Source organism: Schistocerca cancellata, chromosome 2 (genome assembly GCF_023864275.1).
Source record: "Schistocerca cancellata isolate TAMUIC-IGC-003103 chromosome 2, iqSchCanc2.1, whole genome shotgun sequence".
NCBI lineage: Eukaryota > Metazoa > Arthropoda > Insecta > Orthoptera > Acrididae > Schistocerca > Schistocerca cancellata.
Window position 1 is genome coordinate 909,858,665 of NC_064627.1, and position 18,567 is coordinate 909,877,231.

Sequence of the window (18,567 nt, forward strand, 5' to 3'; positions counted from 1 at the left end):
GAGTAAAACCTCAACAGAACTTAAAACAGCTTGAAGTATGCTACAGAGCTCACTTCAAATACAGGGAGTCCTCTCCACTTACGAGAAACTTCTCTAGTTTTATTCATACAAAACCAGTGAATGTGTTTCACATTGATCAACTTCCCCCATGCTGTTACTCAAATTGAGAACATTCTCAGGTGAAGTATATTCTCAGACTCATTTTATTCATGCGGACCTGAGAATGTTCTCAGAAAATTAGAGAATAAAGAACCTTCTGCATTCTGTTTATATGATGGATTGTTGAGAAAGATGTTAAAATACAGAACACATGTTTGGTAAACATGATACCAAAGTTTGAATGAGTCCATTTGATTATGTCTTCTGCAGTGCCCTCAAAACATTTTACATTAATTCCAGAATGATTCATGATATTGGTATGAAGGCCATTTGGTTATCAGAGTTGTCCGTACAAGTACACAGATCAGTGAAATGATGAAACACTGATAACTTGATGGATGAAAAGTAGATGGCAGCTTATTTTGCTTACTTACTAATGCAGGCTAGGTGTTGCAGTTGTGGATAGAGAAAGATAATTACTTCACACTTCAGTGGATAATTGAGAAGAATAAAATGTTCATGCACTTGCAACGTAACTCATTGTATTTATAATTACACTTAATAGTAACTCGTTGTAGAAGTCACAAGGTAGTGTCGTAGTGTTCGCTTATCATGTAGATTCTACATCTACATTTATACTCCGCAAGCCACCCAACGGTGTGTGGCGGAGGGCACTTTACATGCCACTGTCATTACCTCCCTTTCCTGTTCCAGTCGCGCATGGTTCGCAGGAAGAACGACTGCCGGAAAGCCTCCGTGTGCGCTCGAATCTCTCTAATTTTACATTCGTGATCTCCTCAGGAGGTATAAGTAGGGGGAAGCAATATATTCGATACCTCATCCCTCTCGAAACCTGGGCAGCAAGCTACACCGCGATACAGAGCGCCTCTCTTGCAGAGTCTGCCACTTCAGTTTGCTAAACATTTCCGTAACGCTATCATGGTTACCAAATAACCCTGTGACGAAACGCGCCGCTCTTCTTTGGATCTTCTCTATCTCCTCCGTCAACCCGATCTAGTACGGATCCCACACTGATGAGCAATACTCAAGTATAGGTCGAATGAGTGTTTCGTAAGTTACCTCCTTTGTTGATGGACCACATTTTCTAAGGACTCTCCCAATGAATCTCAACCTGGTACCCGCCTTACCAACAATTAATTTTATACGATCATTCCACTTCAAATCGTTCCGTATGCATACTCCCAGATATTTTACAGAAGCAACTGCTACCAGTGTTTGCTCTGCTGTCATATAATCATACAATAAAGGATCCTCCTTTCTATGTATTCGCAATACATTACATTTGTCTATGTTAAGGGTCAGTTGCCACTCCCTGCACCAAGTGCCTATCCGCTGCAGATCTTCCTGCATTTCGCTGCAATTTTCTAATGCTAAAACTTCTCTGTATACTACAGCATCATCTGCAAAAAGCCGCATGGAACTTCTGACACTATCTACTAGGTCATTTATATATATTGTGAAAAGCAATGGTCCCATAACACTCCCCTGTGGCACGCCAGAGGTTTCTTTAACGTCTGTAGACGTCTCTCCATTGAGAACAACATGCTGTGTTCTGTTTGCTAAAAACTCTTCAATCCAGCCACACAGCTGGTCTGATATTCTGTAGGCTCTTAATTTGTTTATTAGGCGACAGTGCGGAACTGTATCGTATTAAAGAGCAGTACAGTAAAATAAGAGAAATATGCTCATTATTTGTCAACTAATTGATGGCTTACCCTTATTTTTTGCTGTTGTTGTTGTGGTCTTCAGTCCTGAGACTGGTTTGATGCAGCTCTCCATGCTACGCTATCCTGGGCAAGCTTCATCATCTCCCAGTACCTACTGCAGCCTACATCCTTCTGAATCTGTTTAGTGTATTCATCTCTTGGTCTCCCTCTACTATTTTTACCCTTCACTCTGCCCTCGAATACTAAATTGGTGATCCCTTGATGCCTCAGAACGTGTCCTACCAACTGATCCCTTCTTCTAGTCAAGTTGCGCCACAAACTTCTCTTCTCCCCAATCCTATTCAGTACCTCCTCATTAGTTATATGATCTACCCATCTAATCTTCAGCATTCTTCTGTAGCACCACAGTTTGAAAGCTTCTATTACCTTCTTGTCCAAACTAAATATCGTCCATGTTTCACTTCCATACATTGCTACGCTCCATACAAATACTTTCAGAAACGACTTCCTGACACTTAAATCCATACTCGATGTTAAAAAATTTCTCTTCTTCAGAAATGCTTTCCTTGCCATTGCCAGTCTACATTTTATATCCTCTCTACTTCGACCATCATCATTTATTTTGCTCCCCAAATAGCAAAACTCCTTTACTACTTTAAGTGTCTCATTTCCTAATCTAATTCCCTCAGCATCACCCGACTTAATTCGATTACATTCCATTATCCTTGTTTTGCTTTTGTTGATGTTCATCTTATATCCTCGTTTCAAGACACTGTCAATTCCGTTCAACTGCTCTTCCAAGTCCTTTGCTGTGTCTGACAGATTACAATGTCATTGGCGAACCTCAAAGTTTTTATTTCCTCTCCACGAAGTTTAATACCTACTCCGAATTTCTTTTGTTTCCTTCACTGCTTGCTCAATATACAGATTGAATAGCATCGGGGAGAGGCTACAACCCTGTCTCACTTCCTTCCCAACCACTGCTTCCCTTTCATGCCCCTTGACTCTTATAACTGCCACTGGTTTCTGTACAAATTGTAAATAGCCTTTCGCTCCCTGTATTTTACCCCTGCTACCTTCAGAATTTGAAAGAGAGTATTCCAGTCAACATTGTCAAAAGCTTTCTCTAAGTCTACAAATGCTAGAAACGTAGCATTGCCTTTTCTTAATCTAGCTTCTAAGGTGAGTCATAGGGTCAGTATTGCCTCAGGTGTTTCAATATTTCTACGGAATCCAAACTGATCTTCCCCGAGGTCGGCTTCTACCTGTTTTTCCATTCGTCTGTAAAGAATTCGTGTTAGTATTTTGCATCCGTGACTTATTAAACTGATTGTTCGGTAATTTTCACATCTGTCAGCACCTGCTTTCTTTGGAATTGGAATTATTATATTCTTCTTGAAGTCTGAGGGTATTTCACCTGTCTCATTCATCTTGCTCACCAGATGGTAGAGTTTTGTCAGGACTGGCTCTCCCAAGGCCGTCAGTAGTTTCAATGGAATATTTTCTACTCCCGGCGCCTTGTTTCGACTCAGGTCTTTCAGTGCTCTGTCAAACTCTTTGCGCAGTATCGTATCTCCCATTTCATCTTCATCTACATCCTATTCCATTTCCATAATATTGTCCTCAAGTAATCACCCTTGTATAGACCCTCTATATACTCCTTCCACCTTTCTGCTTTCCCTTCTTTGCTTAGAACTGGGTTTCCATCTGAGCTCTTGATATTCATGCAAGTGGTTCTCTTTTCTCCAAAGGTCTCTTTAATTTTCCTTTAGGCAGTATCTATTTTACCCCTAGTGAGATAAGCCTCTACATCAGGGCTTCACAACATATGTGCTCGCGGAGCAAGCTGTGAGCAGCAAGGCGCGAGCACGGAGCAGCGCGACCACGCTACCCCCACTACCGGACCAGAGCGGAGAGTGGGGAGAGTCACATGGGGTACACAACAGCTGCTGCCAGTCGATGTAAATACGCGGCCACCTGCAGGGATCTCACTCACGAATTATTACTGCGACAAATGAAACGAATAAAGGAGAATGTACATGTGCCACATAATTTTATTAGCTTAGTGTATGCCTCTACCATCTGTAGACACTGAAACTAAAGAATCCTATATTTTCAACACTTTCTTCAACACTACTTAAAATATCACTTCCGGTTGTAGTGTTCTTCATGGCTACTACATCGAGGAGCTCCTCCCTCACCTGAAGATCTCTATTAATACCTCTAATAAATATGGCAAGCTGCGCTGTTCCAGTGATATCAACACTTTCGTCCAGAGCTAGAGAATACATCATAAAATCTTTACAGATATTTGCAAGCTGGCTCTGGACGTCGTCTGCCATGTCCTGTATGTGACGCATAATGGTCATGTTAGATAATGGCACAATCCGAAACTGTTCAACTTGAGATGGACACAACTGTTCCGCTGCAACTACCAAACATTCTTTTATTAAATCGCCATCAGTTAAAGGGCGCAGGGATTTTGCTAAAAGCAAAGCTATTTTGTAACCCACTATGAGAGCTGCCTCAGTTGATTTTTCTTCGTCGTCCAGATCTTATTCGGATAGCTTCCTTTTAAGTTTAATAACTTCCTGTGCACAATCTGGTCAATCACATTTTCCACGTCCATAGTCTTTCGCGTGGTACGACATATAATGTCGCTGCAAATTAAATTTCGTAAAAGAATTCAGCGTTTTGTGACATACTAAACATTTTGCAACACCATCTTTTTTAGTAAACAGATAAAATTCCTCCCAATGGGGGTTGAACTGCGAAAGCATGGTTGGGGTTACACTTCACATGATTCTTAACCAGCGAAGTGACTGTTAAGAGCTGATCATAGTACTTTAAACGTTACACTGTCGGCGCGAATTTAATAGGCACGCTGCGGCCCTATTCAAACGCGCGCGCATTTCCCCTCCCTCCCTACTCCGCGACCTTGCAGCTGCTCGCGAGCACGTGCCTGAGCAGACGCGAGTACTCGCGCTCAAAACTGGCCAGTTGTTAAGCCCTGCTCTATATCCTTAAATTTGTCATCTAGACATCCCTGTTTAGACATTTTACACTTCCTGTCGATCTCATTTTTGAGACATTTCTATTCCTTTTTGCCTGTTTCATCTACTGCATTTTTATATTTTCTCCTTTCATCAATTAAATTCAATATTTCTTCTGTTACCCAAGGATTTCTACTAGCCCTCGTCTTTTTACCTACTAGATCCTCTGCTGCCTTCACTACTTCATCCCTCAAAGCTACCCATTCTTCTTCTACTGTACTTCTTTCCCCTTTTCCTGTCAATTGTTCCCTTATGCTCTCCCTGAAACACTGTACAACCTCTGGTTTAGTCAGTTTATCCAGGTTCCATCTCCTTCAATTCGCACCTTTTTGCAGTTTCTTCATAACCTATAGATGGTGGTCAGAGACAACATCTGTCCCTGGAAATGTCTTACAATTTAAAACATTATTCCTAAATCTCCGTCTTATCATTATATAATCTATCTGAAACCTGTCAGTATCTCCAGGCTTCTTCCATGTATACAACCTTCTTTTATGATTCTTGAACCAAGTGTTAGCTATGATTAAGTTGTGCTCTGTGCAAAATTCTATCAGGCGGCTTCCTCTTTCATTTCTTAGCCCCAATCCATATTCACCTACTAAGATTCCTTCTCTCCCTTTTCCTACTGCCGAATTCCAGTCACCCATGATTATTAAATTTTCATCTCCCTTCACTCTCTGAATAATTTCTTTTATTTCATCATACATTTCTTTAATTTCTTCATCATCTGCAGAGCTAGTTGACATATAAACTTGTACTACTGTAGTAGGCGTGGGCTTCGTATTTATCTTGGCAACAATAATGCGTTCACCATGCTGTTTGTAGTAGATTACCTGCACTCCTATTTTTTTATTCATTATAAACCGACTCCTGCATTACCCCTATTTGATTTTGTATTTATAACCCTGTATTCTCCTGACCAAAAGTCTTGTTCCTCTTGCCAGAGAATTTCACTAATTCCTACTATATCTAACTTTAACCTATCCATTTCCCTTTTTAAATTTTCTAACCTACCTGCTCGATTAAGGGATCTGACATTCCACGCTCCGATCCGTAGAACCCAAGTTTTCTTTCTCCTGATAACGACGTCCTCCTTCGTAGTCCCCGCCCGGAGATCCGAATGGGGGAATATTTTACCCAAGAGGACGCCATCATCATTTAACCATACAGTAAAGCTGCATACCCTCGGGAAAAATTACAGCTGTAGTTTCCCCTTGCTTTCAGCCGTTCGCAGTATCAGCACAGCAAGGCCGTTTTGGTTATTGTTACAAGGCCAGATCAGTCAATCATCCAGACTATTGCCCCTGCAACTACTGAAAAGGCTGCTGCCTCTCTTCAGGAACCACATGTTTGTCTGGCCTCTCAACAGATACCCCTCCATTGTGGTTACACCTACGGTACGGCTATCTGTATCGCTGAGGCTTGCAAGCCTCCCCACCAACGGCAAGGTCCACGGTTCTTGGGGGAGATTATTTTTGCTATCTTGAAACAATTATTTGACTGCAGTTTCTTCTTTTTTTTTGGGGGGGGGGGGGAGGGGAAGCTGTGAGAATGGGTTCTTCATTTTTGTTGAGAAAACTGGCTGTGTGGCTGTATTTACTAATTGCTTTACACCTTTCAGGTAATTGAAGGCAAGCATTCTCAGTATTGGCAATGTAGTGAGGTTCAACTGTGGAGCTGACTGGGTGCTGATATACAAGATTCCACAGTGACCAATATTCTCTCTCTCTCTCTCTCTCTCTCTCTCTCTCTCTCTCGCGCTCACACACACACACACACACACACACACACACACACACACACACAAAATCCACTATAAAACATGGGAAGAACAAATAGTGAAAAACCAGGGGTCATTTATGATTTATTGAGTATGCCTATGTGCCACAGCAATACGATAAATGAGTGGTTGCACATCTCCTGATCCCCTGTTTTGGGTGTTGTTTCCATCCTGAAATTTCCATTATCATAAAACCTTTTTGATATTCACAAATGTGAATAGTGTTGAAGTTCAGAGGACAAATTAAAATTGATGTTGAATCGTAACTGTGGTAACTCATCTTGGGAATATGGTAATTTACGAGTTACTCCTGCATTTGACAGCTTTTAAATATTGTGTTCAACAAAACACTCTTGATTATTTTGCAGGAAAACAGTTTGAGCAGTACTTGCCACTTGTAATGGGTCCTGTTATGAAGACTGCTGGCATGAAACCAGAGGTAGCGTTGTTGGATAATGAAGATATGCAGGGCATTGAGAGTGATATTGATTGGCAGTTTGTTTACCTTGGTGAACAGCAGAACTTTGGTATCCGTACATCTGGTAAGTCATAAAAGTCTTGTTAAAATTAGATAGTCTGATGTAAATACTGCACTTTTACATACACAATTGGCTGTGCACCGTAGTACCTTATAGATGGAAATTACATAAATGGTCCAAAGTTAATTCATGACTACATTCTGTAAATACATCTCTCATATTATGTAATATGGAGAATTTAACTCCAAATCACACACATTCGCTATAATACAACCATATTGTCCACAGATAAGCTACACCCTTTATTTTGATAGGAAAGGGGGAAAGACTCACTGCAAAATAGTTATCATCTTGCCCATTTACAAAAACGTGTCCTAATAATCACTCTCATTAACAACATTTTCGTGTTGTAAATTGCACAGTCCTGCCAGCCTTGTAATCAGTCTTTATGATGTCACTGTATACTGATGCCTCTTCTTTAATCTTCTTCCTGTTTCACGTTTATCCTGGCTTCTTGAGATCTCTTGTGAAGAGACACAATACAACACGTTCAGCAGTGGCATGGGACAAGCAATGATGTTACACAACAGTTAGTAATTTAACTTTTCAAACCGTTGGTTTATTAGCATTTCTGGAAATAAAATCGCTCTCATGCGGTCAGCAAATTTCGTGTAACAGTTTGTATGTGTAATGAGACTTACTACGTCGCAAGTTGTTTTAATGAATTAATTAATCTGCTTTACAGTGTTGCTATGCAACGTGCTCAACAAGGTGATGTGTATCTTAATTAAAACAGAACCTCGATATTTTGAATAAACTTTCGGTTCATTTTTGTCAAAATCAGCACTTGTCTCAAAATTAATTTCCAACTTCGTTCAGAAGTTTGCAACTATTATTCACGATTCACTGGACATCTCGATCAGGTACTAGTGTGTAATGTATTTCAAATCAAGTGCGCAGGTTTCAGTTTTCCCAAATTTGCTAAACAACTCTATTGTAATAACGTGATGTCTATCTCGCGTAAAATCTAAATGAAACTGGATTTGTCTCCATTCGGGTCAAAATCACAAAAAATAAAATTCACCGTGTAGGTCAGCGAACTGTTCACGCGCACTTTTTGCACTCTGTGATAACTAGTCTCAGAGTAAAAGCCGCACGTAAATTCACACTTTTTCATGTGCACAAAATTCAAAACACCTTTATATTAAACATAAATTATGGCCTGCAATTACTAATTAACATTTCCTATTCTGAATAAACTTTTCAAGAACTTATATTTCGTAGTAAATAAAATTTTATCGCCTGAAAGAAACTATTAGTTTGCTAAAACGTCTTCAGATTGCAGTCAACTTGTGTCTAGATGATGACTTTGGAATGAACAAAATACCTTTACTGAAAAATACTGTCTGTTGAGTAATTTACTGACTTTTATAACAAATTTGGTACCCCCTTGCATCGCTACAACTGTTAACTTTACTATTGGTATTTCATTCATCAATGTCACTACTTTCATCATCCTCCTATCAGAATACATTATCCTTACTACCTGCTAGGCCAATGGATATCTAGTACTGTCAGAACCCTTTGATGATAATAACTGTTTATATTGCAGTCCATGAGGAGAGACTTCACTCACATAAAGCTCATGATGGCTTTGTTGACAGGTGGAGTACTGCATTATCTCCTTCTTTTCTAAAAGCTAAATGAAATAGTGCCTCAAGGACCTGCAAGTGTGAAATCATGCCTGCAGGTGCAATGATTGTATGTCTTCGGTGAAGGAATGAGCACTAGAGTTAAGGTTCTCATGATGTAAAAATGTACCAGTATTAGTAGGCTAATTTTTTGTATCTCTCTTTTTTTTTGGGGGGGGGGGAGGGGGTGTAGCTTATTTTTTGGCCATTGTGGTGATAACAATGACTTTAAGCAATTAAATTTGTCGCCTGAGTAGGTTTGATACCTAACAAATTGCAAAATCCAAAGAAAGAAAATGCAAATTTAGTCAGACTTTTTTTATTTTGAATATGATTTGTTTTTATGTATGCACCTATTGGTTCTGCATAGTTTATAAAATTGTAATTGCTATCTTTCCTGGTGACAGTCTTTGTTAGGGTTATGAAAGAAAACAAAAATCCAGTTAGAAGTTACAGTGGGAATGATTCAGTTTTGTTCAAAGCAAATTGTTGGTACATCATTATATTTTATGTTTCAGGTCTGGAAGATAAGGCCACTGCTTGTGAAATGTTAGTGTGCTATGCCCGTGAACTAAAAGAAGGTTTTGCGGACTATGCGGAGGAAGTAGTGAGGCTCATGGTACCAATGCTGAAATTTTATTTTCATGATGGAGTGAGAACAGCTGCTGCTGAAAGCCTCCCATATCTTCTAGAGTGTGCCAAGATAAAAGGTAATTGTTTTGTACATTGGTAATTTTGTTGTACAGATGTTGTAATTACTATGTTTTATCATGCAAACATTATTCAGCTTTGCTATTGGAACACTTTGTTTTGTGCTTAGACAAGATGCTTGTGGATATATCTTACCATATCTTACTTCCAGGTGCAAACATATCAGATATGTAAGAGGGGCAGGCAAATGTAAATGAAACAGATGGAAAAAAGTAAGTAAACTGTTTATTATTTCAAAAGTAATCACCGTCACACACATGTATCCCACTGAAAGACAACGTGGTCAGTGCCTTCATGGAAGAATATTTGCACTTGCCTATAGAACTGTGATTGTACCCAGGCGCGGATCTCTTTGTTTGAAGCAAATTGCCAGCCACAAATGTCTTCCTGCAGGGCTCCAAAAATATGGCACTCGCATGGGAATGGGGAACATTCGGGACTCTAACTCTGGGAAAGTCATGATGACATTTTTCATTGTTGGCAGGGGCTCACTGCTCAAAGACTCTCTAACACAGCACCACAATTAACTCTCAGTAGGATGTCGACGCTTCGTAAAAATTGAAGTGTGCCATAGAGTTCGAATGCCCAGGAATGTCGACGGACTGAATCATTCTGTTGCAGGATAATGCCTGCTTACATTGCCAAGGTTGTTTAGCCTACACTGCAGAAATTTCGCTGAGAAGTCCTTTAAACCTTCTTCATACAATTCTGATATGTCACCATGAGATTTCCATATTTTTGGAGTCCTGAAGGAAGACATTCGTGGCCCTGATTTGCTTCAAACGAAGAGGTGCATGCCTAGGTACGTACAATCACATATCCATGGGCAACTGCAAACCTTCTTCATTGAAGGCATTGACCAATTGTATCACAGTGGGATAAATGTATTAACAGTTACAACAATTACTTTTGAAATTACAAATAGTTTACTTATTTTTCTTCACCTGTCTCATTTTCATTTGACTGTCCCTTATAACTTACTTGTATGCAGAAGTGATGTATGCTTCTGAAGTACAGTAAAACCTTACTTTTACACTTTTCAAGGGTCTTGAAAAAAAAAAAAAAAAAAAAAAAAAATGGCGTAAAGTGCGGGAAAATGTAAAATGTGGGAAATGCTTTTTTAAGTTTTATTGGTTATGTATGGGACCACCTTTCCATTTTCATAGTTTTGTATGATATATGTAGATAATAGGCAACAAAATACTCATCAAGGAATGTTTATAATTTAATAAAAGGTAACCTGAATTTAGTGCTATGTTAAGCAGGTGACATAACATTCATCAACACTTTAGCACAACAAATCACATTAAAAATAATGCATACCATGCAGCCGCCATGTTGATTTATGTGCTTGCAAAGCTGAAGTGATGCAAATGGCAGTTTTAGTATTTATACTTCATGCATATGAAAAGTGTGGGTCAAGAGCATACGCCATTAAAGATCTCTCTAAACTCCATTTTCAGTGTAACTTTCCTGCGAAAGTGACGTCAGCTGATGTATACAGTACTGGCCACTTATCATGCTGTTTTTGATTTTGCGTATATAGGTGTGTGAAATTTTCAGGGTGCGTTAAATATGGCACTACACTACAGATTAGTCTGTCACTGCAGCCTTTATTTCAAACTCACTGGCTTAGTCAGCTCCCAGACAAATTGACACTTTCAAATCGATGTAGACATCGGGGTTACAATAGAGATCGGTCTGTACCACAGCCAAGATTAAAGGGAAGGAAACCATACTACACTCAAGCATTTTAAGCACACATCTACAAAACTTAATATGCCATTTATATTTATTATACTGACCTTTAGTTTGGTTGGTCTATAAATGTGACGTGAACAAGTGGGTACAGTAGCCACTACTTCTTAGCAAAAAAATCCAAAATTGTAGATAGTTATAATTTTTTCTGGTGAATTTTTTCATTGTGATTTTCGAGTTCATAAACACAATGAAAACTTTTCTGCAGCTGAAATATATATTTTTTGATTGTTTCGACTGCTGCATTAACAACTGCAAGTGAGGGAACCTCATTGTCCTCATCACTGTCACTGCCACTTTCTGTGTTTTCTTGTGCATGAAAGTCGATCACATCATGAACAGAAACACTTTCCACAGTGACAACATCGTCGTCAGTGTGTAAGAAATCGTGAACCGGATGCTGGACCTGCAGCTTTTCCCATGATGAAGCAAGCAGTTTTTCACTGTTGCCACTAACACTCGCATCTGGTGCATCAGATCCATTTCAGTTGTTGGCTTCAATGAATCCCGCTATTCGGAAGCATAACTTCTGTCCATGCCTTTCCAATATAATGCAAAGCATAAAAATTATCACTTTAAAGGAGGCTGGGTATTTCCCAACTTCCATCAAAGTTAATGCCATTTGCACAATCGCCTTCCTATAGTGCGTTTTCAAGGCATGGATAATACCCAAATCGAAAGTGTGTAATTTGCTTGTGCAGTTTGGTGGTAGAAACTCTAATTGCACATTACATAGGCTCATTTCTGGGATGCACAGGGCAACAATCCACTAACAGGAGAATTTTTCTGTTGTGAGTACCCATTCTTGCATAAAGGCAATGTAATTGCTTCTTGAATAATTCCGACGTCATCTACACTTTTTTGTTGGCACTGTAGTTCGTGGCAGTGTTTTATGTTTTTAAAACACCGAGGTTTTTTGGATTTGCCAATCGCAAACAGTTTAATTTTTTCGGAACCACCCACGTTCGTACCTAACATTGCTGTCAGGCGAACTTTATCGTGTTTACCTCCATGGCAGTTTTCGCCTTTAAAGGCAAGTGTTTTATGTGCCAATACGCTGAAAAGGAGATCTGTTTCGTCAATGTCGAAGATATCCTTCTGTTTATATTGTTTCAAAAATTCTTGTGACCTACCACTCTGTGATTCCGTAACAGATTTTATGCCCCACTGCTTTCTTCACCACATACAGTATTATACACTACATCGTACCGCTTCTTGAATCTATCAGTCCACCCATTAGATGCTGTAAAGTCCTCACTCCCAAGTACATTGGCAACTTTAAGCACCTTTTCGCACAACATCACACTGTTTATTGGAATATGCAGTGCACATGCTGCCTGAAACAGTAATTTCTTCCAGTTCTGCATATTTCGAATAGCTGGCATATTTCTTTTTTTGGAATTTGGCCCACTCTTGGTTACACTTTCCAAAATAGTCTGTTTTTCATGATAGTGTTCAACGTAGAAACGGGTATTCCTAAACTCTGTGCTAATGCAACATGTGTTCCACTGCGAGCTTCAACTCTTTCCAGAATTTTTACCTTTTCTTCCATAGAAAGGGTTTCCCTGACTCTTTTGAAAGTAACGGCGTTTTCCATCTTAATCTGACACAAAGAAAGTCACAAACACAACTCTTCTCACGGCAGTTGTTTAAAGTAGCTGTATCGATTTAAATCGACTCACTTTGGTTGTAGGAACAGGCTTCTGAGCGTTGCCAACGTTGTCAACCTTAGATAGCAAACAATACTGTACAATGCTTATACGAACCATAAAGGAATCTACCATATATTAGCAAGTTCCAAATACTGTGAAAGGATATCCTCTGTATGTGATCTTTATCACAGGGTGAAATTAACGCCGAAACGATGCGGGTACAATAAAGTAAGGGCACTACTTCTTGTAGCGCACAGTACTGAATGATAAAGTTGGTATAGACTCAAAACAAATGAATGTTCCTCAGAAGTTGCACGTTATTTTGGCTTCTATGGAAACAGTTACTCCCATCAGCCACCACACCAAGTTGGGGTTGGCAGTGGCAGGATACAAATCACAATTTGTTCTGCCTTGAGATTTGCAGTGTGGAGCACCGTTAACTGTGTAACTTACATAAACACTACTTGAGGCATATGCAGTGCATGCATCATTTTATGTCAATATGCCAGTTTTTTCCCCTCCACGAACATTGATTTATAAAATGTAAATTATGGAAAAATTACTGATCTGTTAAAGTAAAAATGGGTGTGAATTGACATTCTGAACATAGGAAATCTGAAGGGAGTGAAAAAAATGTCGTAACCAGCGGGAAAACGTTAGTTCCAGGAACGTAAAAGTGCAGTTATACTGTAGTTTTAGGGATGACTTTTTAAAACAAAAAGGGGATGCTGAACTTCAGTGCCACCTCATAGTCTGTTCTCAAAAAATACTGACAATGGGAAAGCATGGTAATGGGGATTAAAGAACGTACTAAATAGAGAAATAATCTAAAGCTGTTCACCTTGATGGGCTTTTTCAGGATATAGAAAGTTGTCAAGATGAATCTACCTTCCATTATCCCAGACTTCATGCTAAGGGTGGTGGATCCTCAGTGAGTGCCCCCTTTACCTTCACTTTTTGCTTGGGTTAACAGCTTACAAACTACCTTAATGACCCTGATTACAGAATAATACTGCAGCAATAAAACATGAATCTGTGTGTGTGTGTGTGTGTGTGTGAGAGAGAGAGAGAGAGAGAGAGAGAGAGAGAGAGAGAGGGAGGGAGGGGGGGGGGGGAAGACTTCAGTTGGCTCATTCCACGTCAGAGGGACCAATAGTAAAAAGTGTCCACACTTCACCATCTCCAAACCTAATGAAATTTGGTGTGAAGGTTCTACATGGTCTTTGATGATCATATACCTAATTTCAGCCCAGTATCTTCAGTGGTTGAATTTTTAGGAGATTTTAAAGAGAGGCTACTCACCTCCGCATCATGTACGAAGGTGCAGATGTGCCAACTTTGCTAGGCTTTTTTTTAAAACTTCAGGCAAACATTTGGTCATTTGCTTTAATATACATAGAAAAATTTTGATGTTGAATCACACAATGGCAAAAGTTAGGGATTTAGCCACGTATAACTGTATATTCAAGCCTCTAAAGTGGCTAAAATATTTTTAGCCCTATTCTAAGAGCCATGGTTTGACCAACCACAGCTACTTTTCATATGAGCCAATCACGCCAAAACTTCTGATGGCTATTACTACCTGTGATGTCTATATATCAGTCAAATTTAGTTAGTACAGGATGCTCAGATGAAAAGATATGCATCTGCAAATTTGGCCAAAATTTTCTACTTTTGGTGAAAATATCTCAGCTGTGTCTTCTTCAATCCTTTTTTCCTTGCCACAGCTGGATAGAGCATCCTTCAAGCTTTCAAAGCTATATTGTTTAATTTCTGGATCTTGCATATTGATGAGTAAGAATACCTATCAAAGTAGGGAAAATGGATTACTGATAAATACAAAAATTAACACAATTTTGAAGTTTGTAAATCAAAAAATGTGTTATTGTAGTGTCTTTTAATATTATAAGATTTTCCTGTGGTTTAGGGAAAGTAACTACGCTAATAAGAAGTGTTTTTCCATTATTTTTTACAGTGTTGAATATAATCAAATCTCAGAAAATGCTGTGAGGATTGTAAAATCTAGAAGAATGCTATGTTGCTTTAGAATTTTTTTACCCTACAATGCATTGTCACTCCGTTTCCATTGGTATTTTATAGCAGCAATAGTTTCTTAAGGCTCTATCCTCACAGCAGTGATATACATGCTGAATCACTAGTTTCAGTTGCTGCTTTCATTATTGGCAATTTTCGCATTGCCAGTCTTTTGTGCTGAACAATCTTAGGGTTGAGTATCGAGTTTTTGAATACTCGGTAATCATTGTTGTAGCTGTAGGTAAGCATTAAAACAATATGTTTTGATAGCCTAATTTGTATATTTTATATAAAATCAATACTGAATCTTGTCTGAAGTCATTGCCATTCTATCATGGCCAGAGGGACCTACATTCAGTTAATTGATAAGGAGCCTCTTCACTGTAGGGCTTGGTTTTTCTGAAGATGCCCAAATTTGTTCATACCAGAATGCCTTGTTGATGGCAAAATTTCAATTCCTGCACAATTTGGTAAAGAAAAACATAACCGAAGGCTTGAACACCAGTAAACACTGCAATGTCTGATACATTGAAGTTACTGACTAGCAAAGTTTTCAAACTTGGTCAGAAAATATATACCAAATGTAGACATGAAATGCCCCAAAAGAATCATCCCACCAGGATTAGCAAGAATCGCTATCCACTGAAGACATAGGTGTTGTTGATGCTTTCTAACACTTCATTATCATCACTTGGAGAATCACTGATGTTGCTAAGGTGAGTTATGTATGATCAAAATCACAGTTTAATCGTAGTTTATTTGAACAGCAAGAAAATAAACTTACATACTATGAGCTACACCACTGTTTTATCAAACAATAATGAAATAAATTTTCAGTACAACACCCTGTTGCCAAGGACAGGTGTTACAGAGACAGTAATGACCAACTTGAAGCATCAAGCAGTGCAGTGGCATCAGATCCCATCCAGCTGCTTATTTGCTCACTAATTATCTCATAGACAAATGTCTCAATGTGGCATTAGGCTGCTAGCCCATAATCTGGGTCATTTTTTCTGCCTAGCTCGCTTTGTATTTTATATCACTGCTGCTCTCTTGGACGCATGACAACACAAATTATCATTGTGTCGCCTGAAGCAATAATGAACGAATAGGTACAGGTGTGTAGTTGTGAAACAAAAATGGAACCATGCAAAATAGTTTTATTTTTTGTTGGCGCACTTTATACACAGGCGCGCCCGCTCGCGGGTTAAACTTGAGACTTCAAGCAATAGCAGTAAAGTTCAAATTTTGACCCTCGTACAAATAGCTGAGCTACTGAAAAAATGGGTAAAGAGTTCGCTGTTTCAACTAACGTGGTGAAGAAGGTTAGGAAACTAAAGATGGAATATGGGATTTTGTCAACACCTGCAAACCAAAAAGGGGAAAAAGCTCATTGATGGAAATAAAACAAAATGTCCTCACTTTCATTGAAGATGACGTTTTCTCGTTCGTGCACAGGCAAAAATGATTGTGTTGCAGGAAGAATAAATGAGGAAAGATTCACAAGGAGAAACACCTGCTCCTTTGTAACCTTAAAGAAATGTTCATTGCTTATTGTAAGCAATATGGAAATGAACTAAGCTTCTCAAAATTTAGTGAGCTTAGGCGGAAATGGTGTAGTACAGCTGGTGTTTCTGGATCACATTTAGTTTGTGTACGTGCAATTAATCAACATGTCAAATTCAGGGTGTATACGACCCAGAACAACTGGGAGATCCGAGAAAAACCTGGAAATCTTTTCATCCGGGAGAAAACCTTGAAAAATCCGGGAATTTTTTCAGAATTCCGGGAATGTTTCATTGTTTTAGTTTTCAGTTAATTTTTTTATAATTTTGACTGGTAAGAACAGAATAATACTGTAGCAATAAAACATGAACTAGGGGAAAAAAACGAAAATAGAACTTAAATTGCAAAGGAAATGCGCCATATACAACAACAAAATACATTGCTCATACAAGCATCTGCCAGTAGCAAAATGTATCAAAGGCTTTAGGGAGACTATGCAATGCTTCATAACAACAAATTGCGTCAATGAGCGTGATGTCACAACTGTTGACATTTAGGTTCATTTTAGCGAGCGGGTGCATGCGCTGTTGTCGCGGATGAGTAGTACCTTCTCCCGCTTCTCGCTACAGAAATGTGGTCGTTGGCTGTGTAAGCAGTCGCAACAAGCAGCAACCGGGAAAAATTTTGCTCCTGCGCCAACCTGCCAGATTCACGCATGCGCATCAGCCCGGATCTGTGGGGGGGGGATTCATATTCTTGAGGGGAAAAACCCTTGTTTCACAAAGTGCCTGGCATCCAGCGCACCTTGGTCTATCATTTACTCATATGATTTTGAAAGGCATCTGGTTCCTGAAGAGGGCTGTAGCCATTTCAGTAGTTGCAGGGGCAGTAGTCTGGATGATGGCCCAATCTGGCATTGTAACATCAACCAAAATGGCCTTGCTGTGCTGGTGCTGCAAACAGCTAAAATGTAGGGGGAACCACACCCATAGTTTTTCCTGAGATTATGCTCTCTATATGGTATGGTTAAATGATGGTGGCTGGGATCATCTTGGGTAAAATAGTCCCCCACTCGGATCTCCTGGTAGGGGCTACTCGGGAGGATGTCGTCATCGGTGATAGGAGGAACAAGAGTTATGGTCAGGAGAATACAGGGTCATAAATACAAAATGAAATAGGGGTAAAGCAGGAGTGTGTTTAATACTATAAACAGCTTAGTGAAAGCATTATCAAAACCCATGCCTATTTTATACGCCAACTAGCTCTCCAGATGAAGAAGAGATTGAAGAACTGTATGATGAGAGAAAATAAATTATTCAGATAGTTATGGAAGACAAAAATTTAATTGTGATGGGAGAGTGGAATTCAGTAGCAGGGAAAGAAAGAGAAGGAAAAATAGTGGGTGAATCTGCACTGGCGGAAAGAAACGAAAGGAAGCCACGCTTGGAAGAAATTTGTGCAGAACATAATTTATTCATCATAAACACTTGGTATAAGAATCGTGAAAGGAGGTTATATATGTGGAAGAGATCTGGAGGCATGGAAGGTTTCAAATTGATTATATAATGGTATGACGGAGGTTTTGGAACCAAATTTTAAATTGTAAGACATTTTCAGGGCACATGTGGACTCTGTCCTTAATGTATTGGTCATGAACTGTAAATTAAAGCAAAAGGGTAGGAAATTGAGGCGATGGGACCTGAATAAGTTCAAAGAACCATAGGTTGTTGGAAGTTTCAGAGGGAGTGTTAGGCAATGGATGACTAGAACAGGGGAAAGGAACACAGTATATGATGATTGGGTAGCTTTAAGAGATAAAATAGTGAAGGAAGCAGTGAATCAAATAGGTAAAAAGACCAGGCCCAGTAGAAATCCTTGGATAACACAGGCACTATTGAATTAAATTGAGAAAAGGAGAAAATTTAAAAACACAGCAAATGAAGCAGGTAAAAGGGAATAAAAAGTCTAAAATGAGAGATTGACAGGGAGTGCAAAACGGCTAAGCAGGAATGGCTAGAGCACAAATGTAAGGATTTAGAACCATATTTCAGTAGGGGAAATGTAGATATTACCTACAGGAATATTAAATAGGCTTTTAGAGAAAAAAGAACCAGAT

At 39.2% G+C, this 18,567-nt stretch overlaps 1 protein-coding gene across 1 annotated transcript in view; it reads left to right on the forward strand.

Moving 5' to 3' along the window:
- The window catches only part of LOC126162845 (importin-5), a 164,262-nt gene that overhangs the window by 95,031 nt on the left and 50,664 nt on the right, over nucleotides 1-18,567 (forward strand). Inside the window, 2 exon segments of the mRNA XM_049919608.1 lie at nucleotides 6,989-7,162; nucleotides 9,309-9,500. Coding sequence (XP_049775565.1) covers nucleotides 6,989-7,162; nucleotides 9,309-9,500 — 366 coding nt within the window.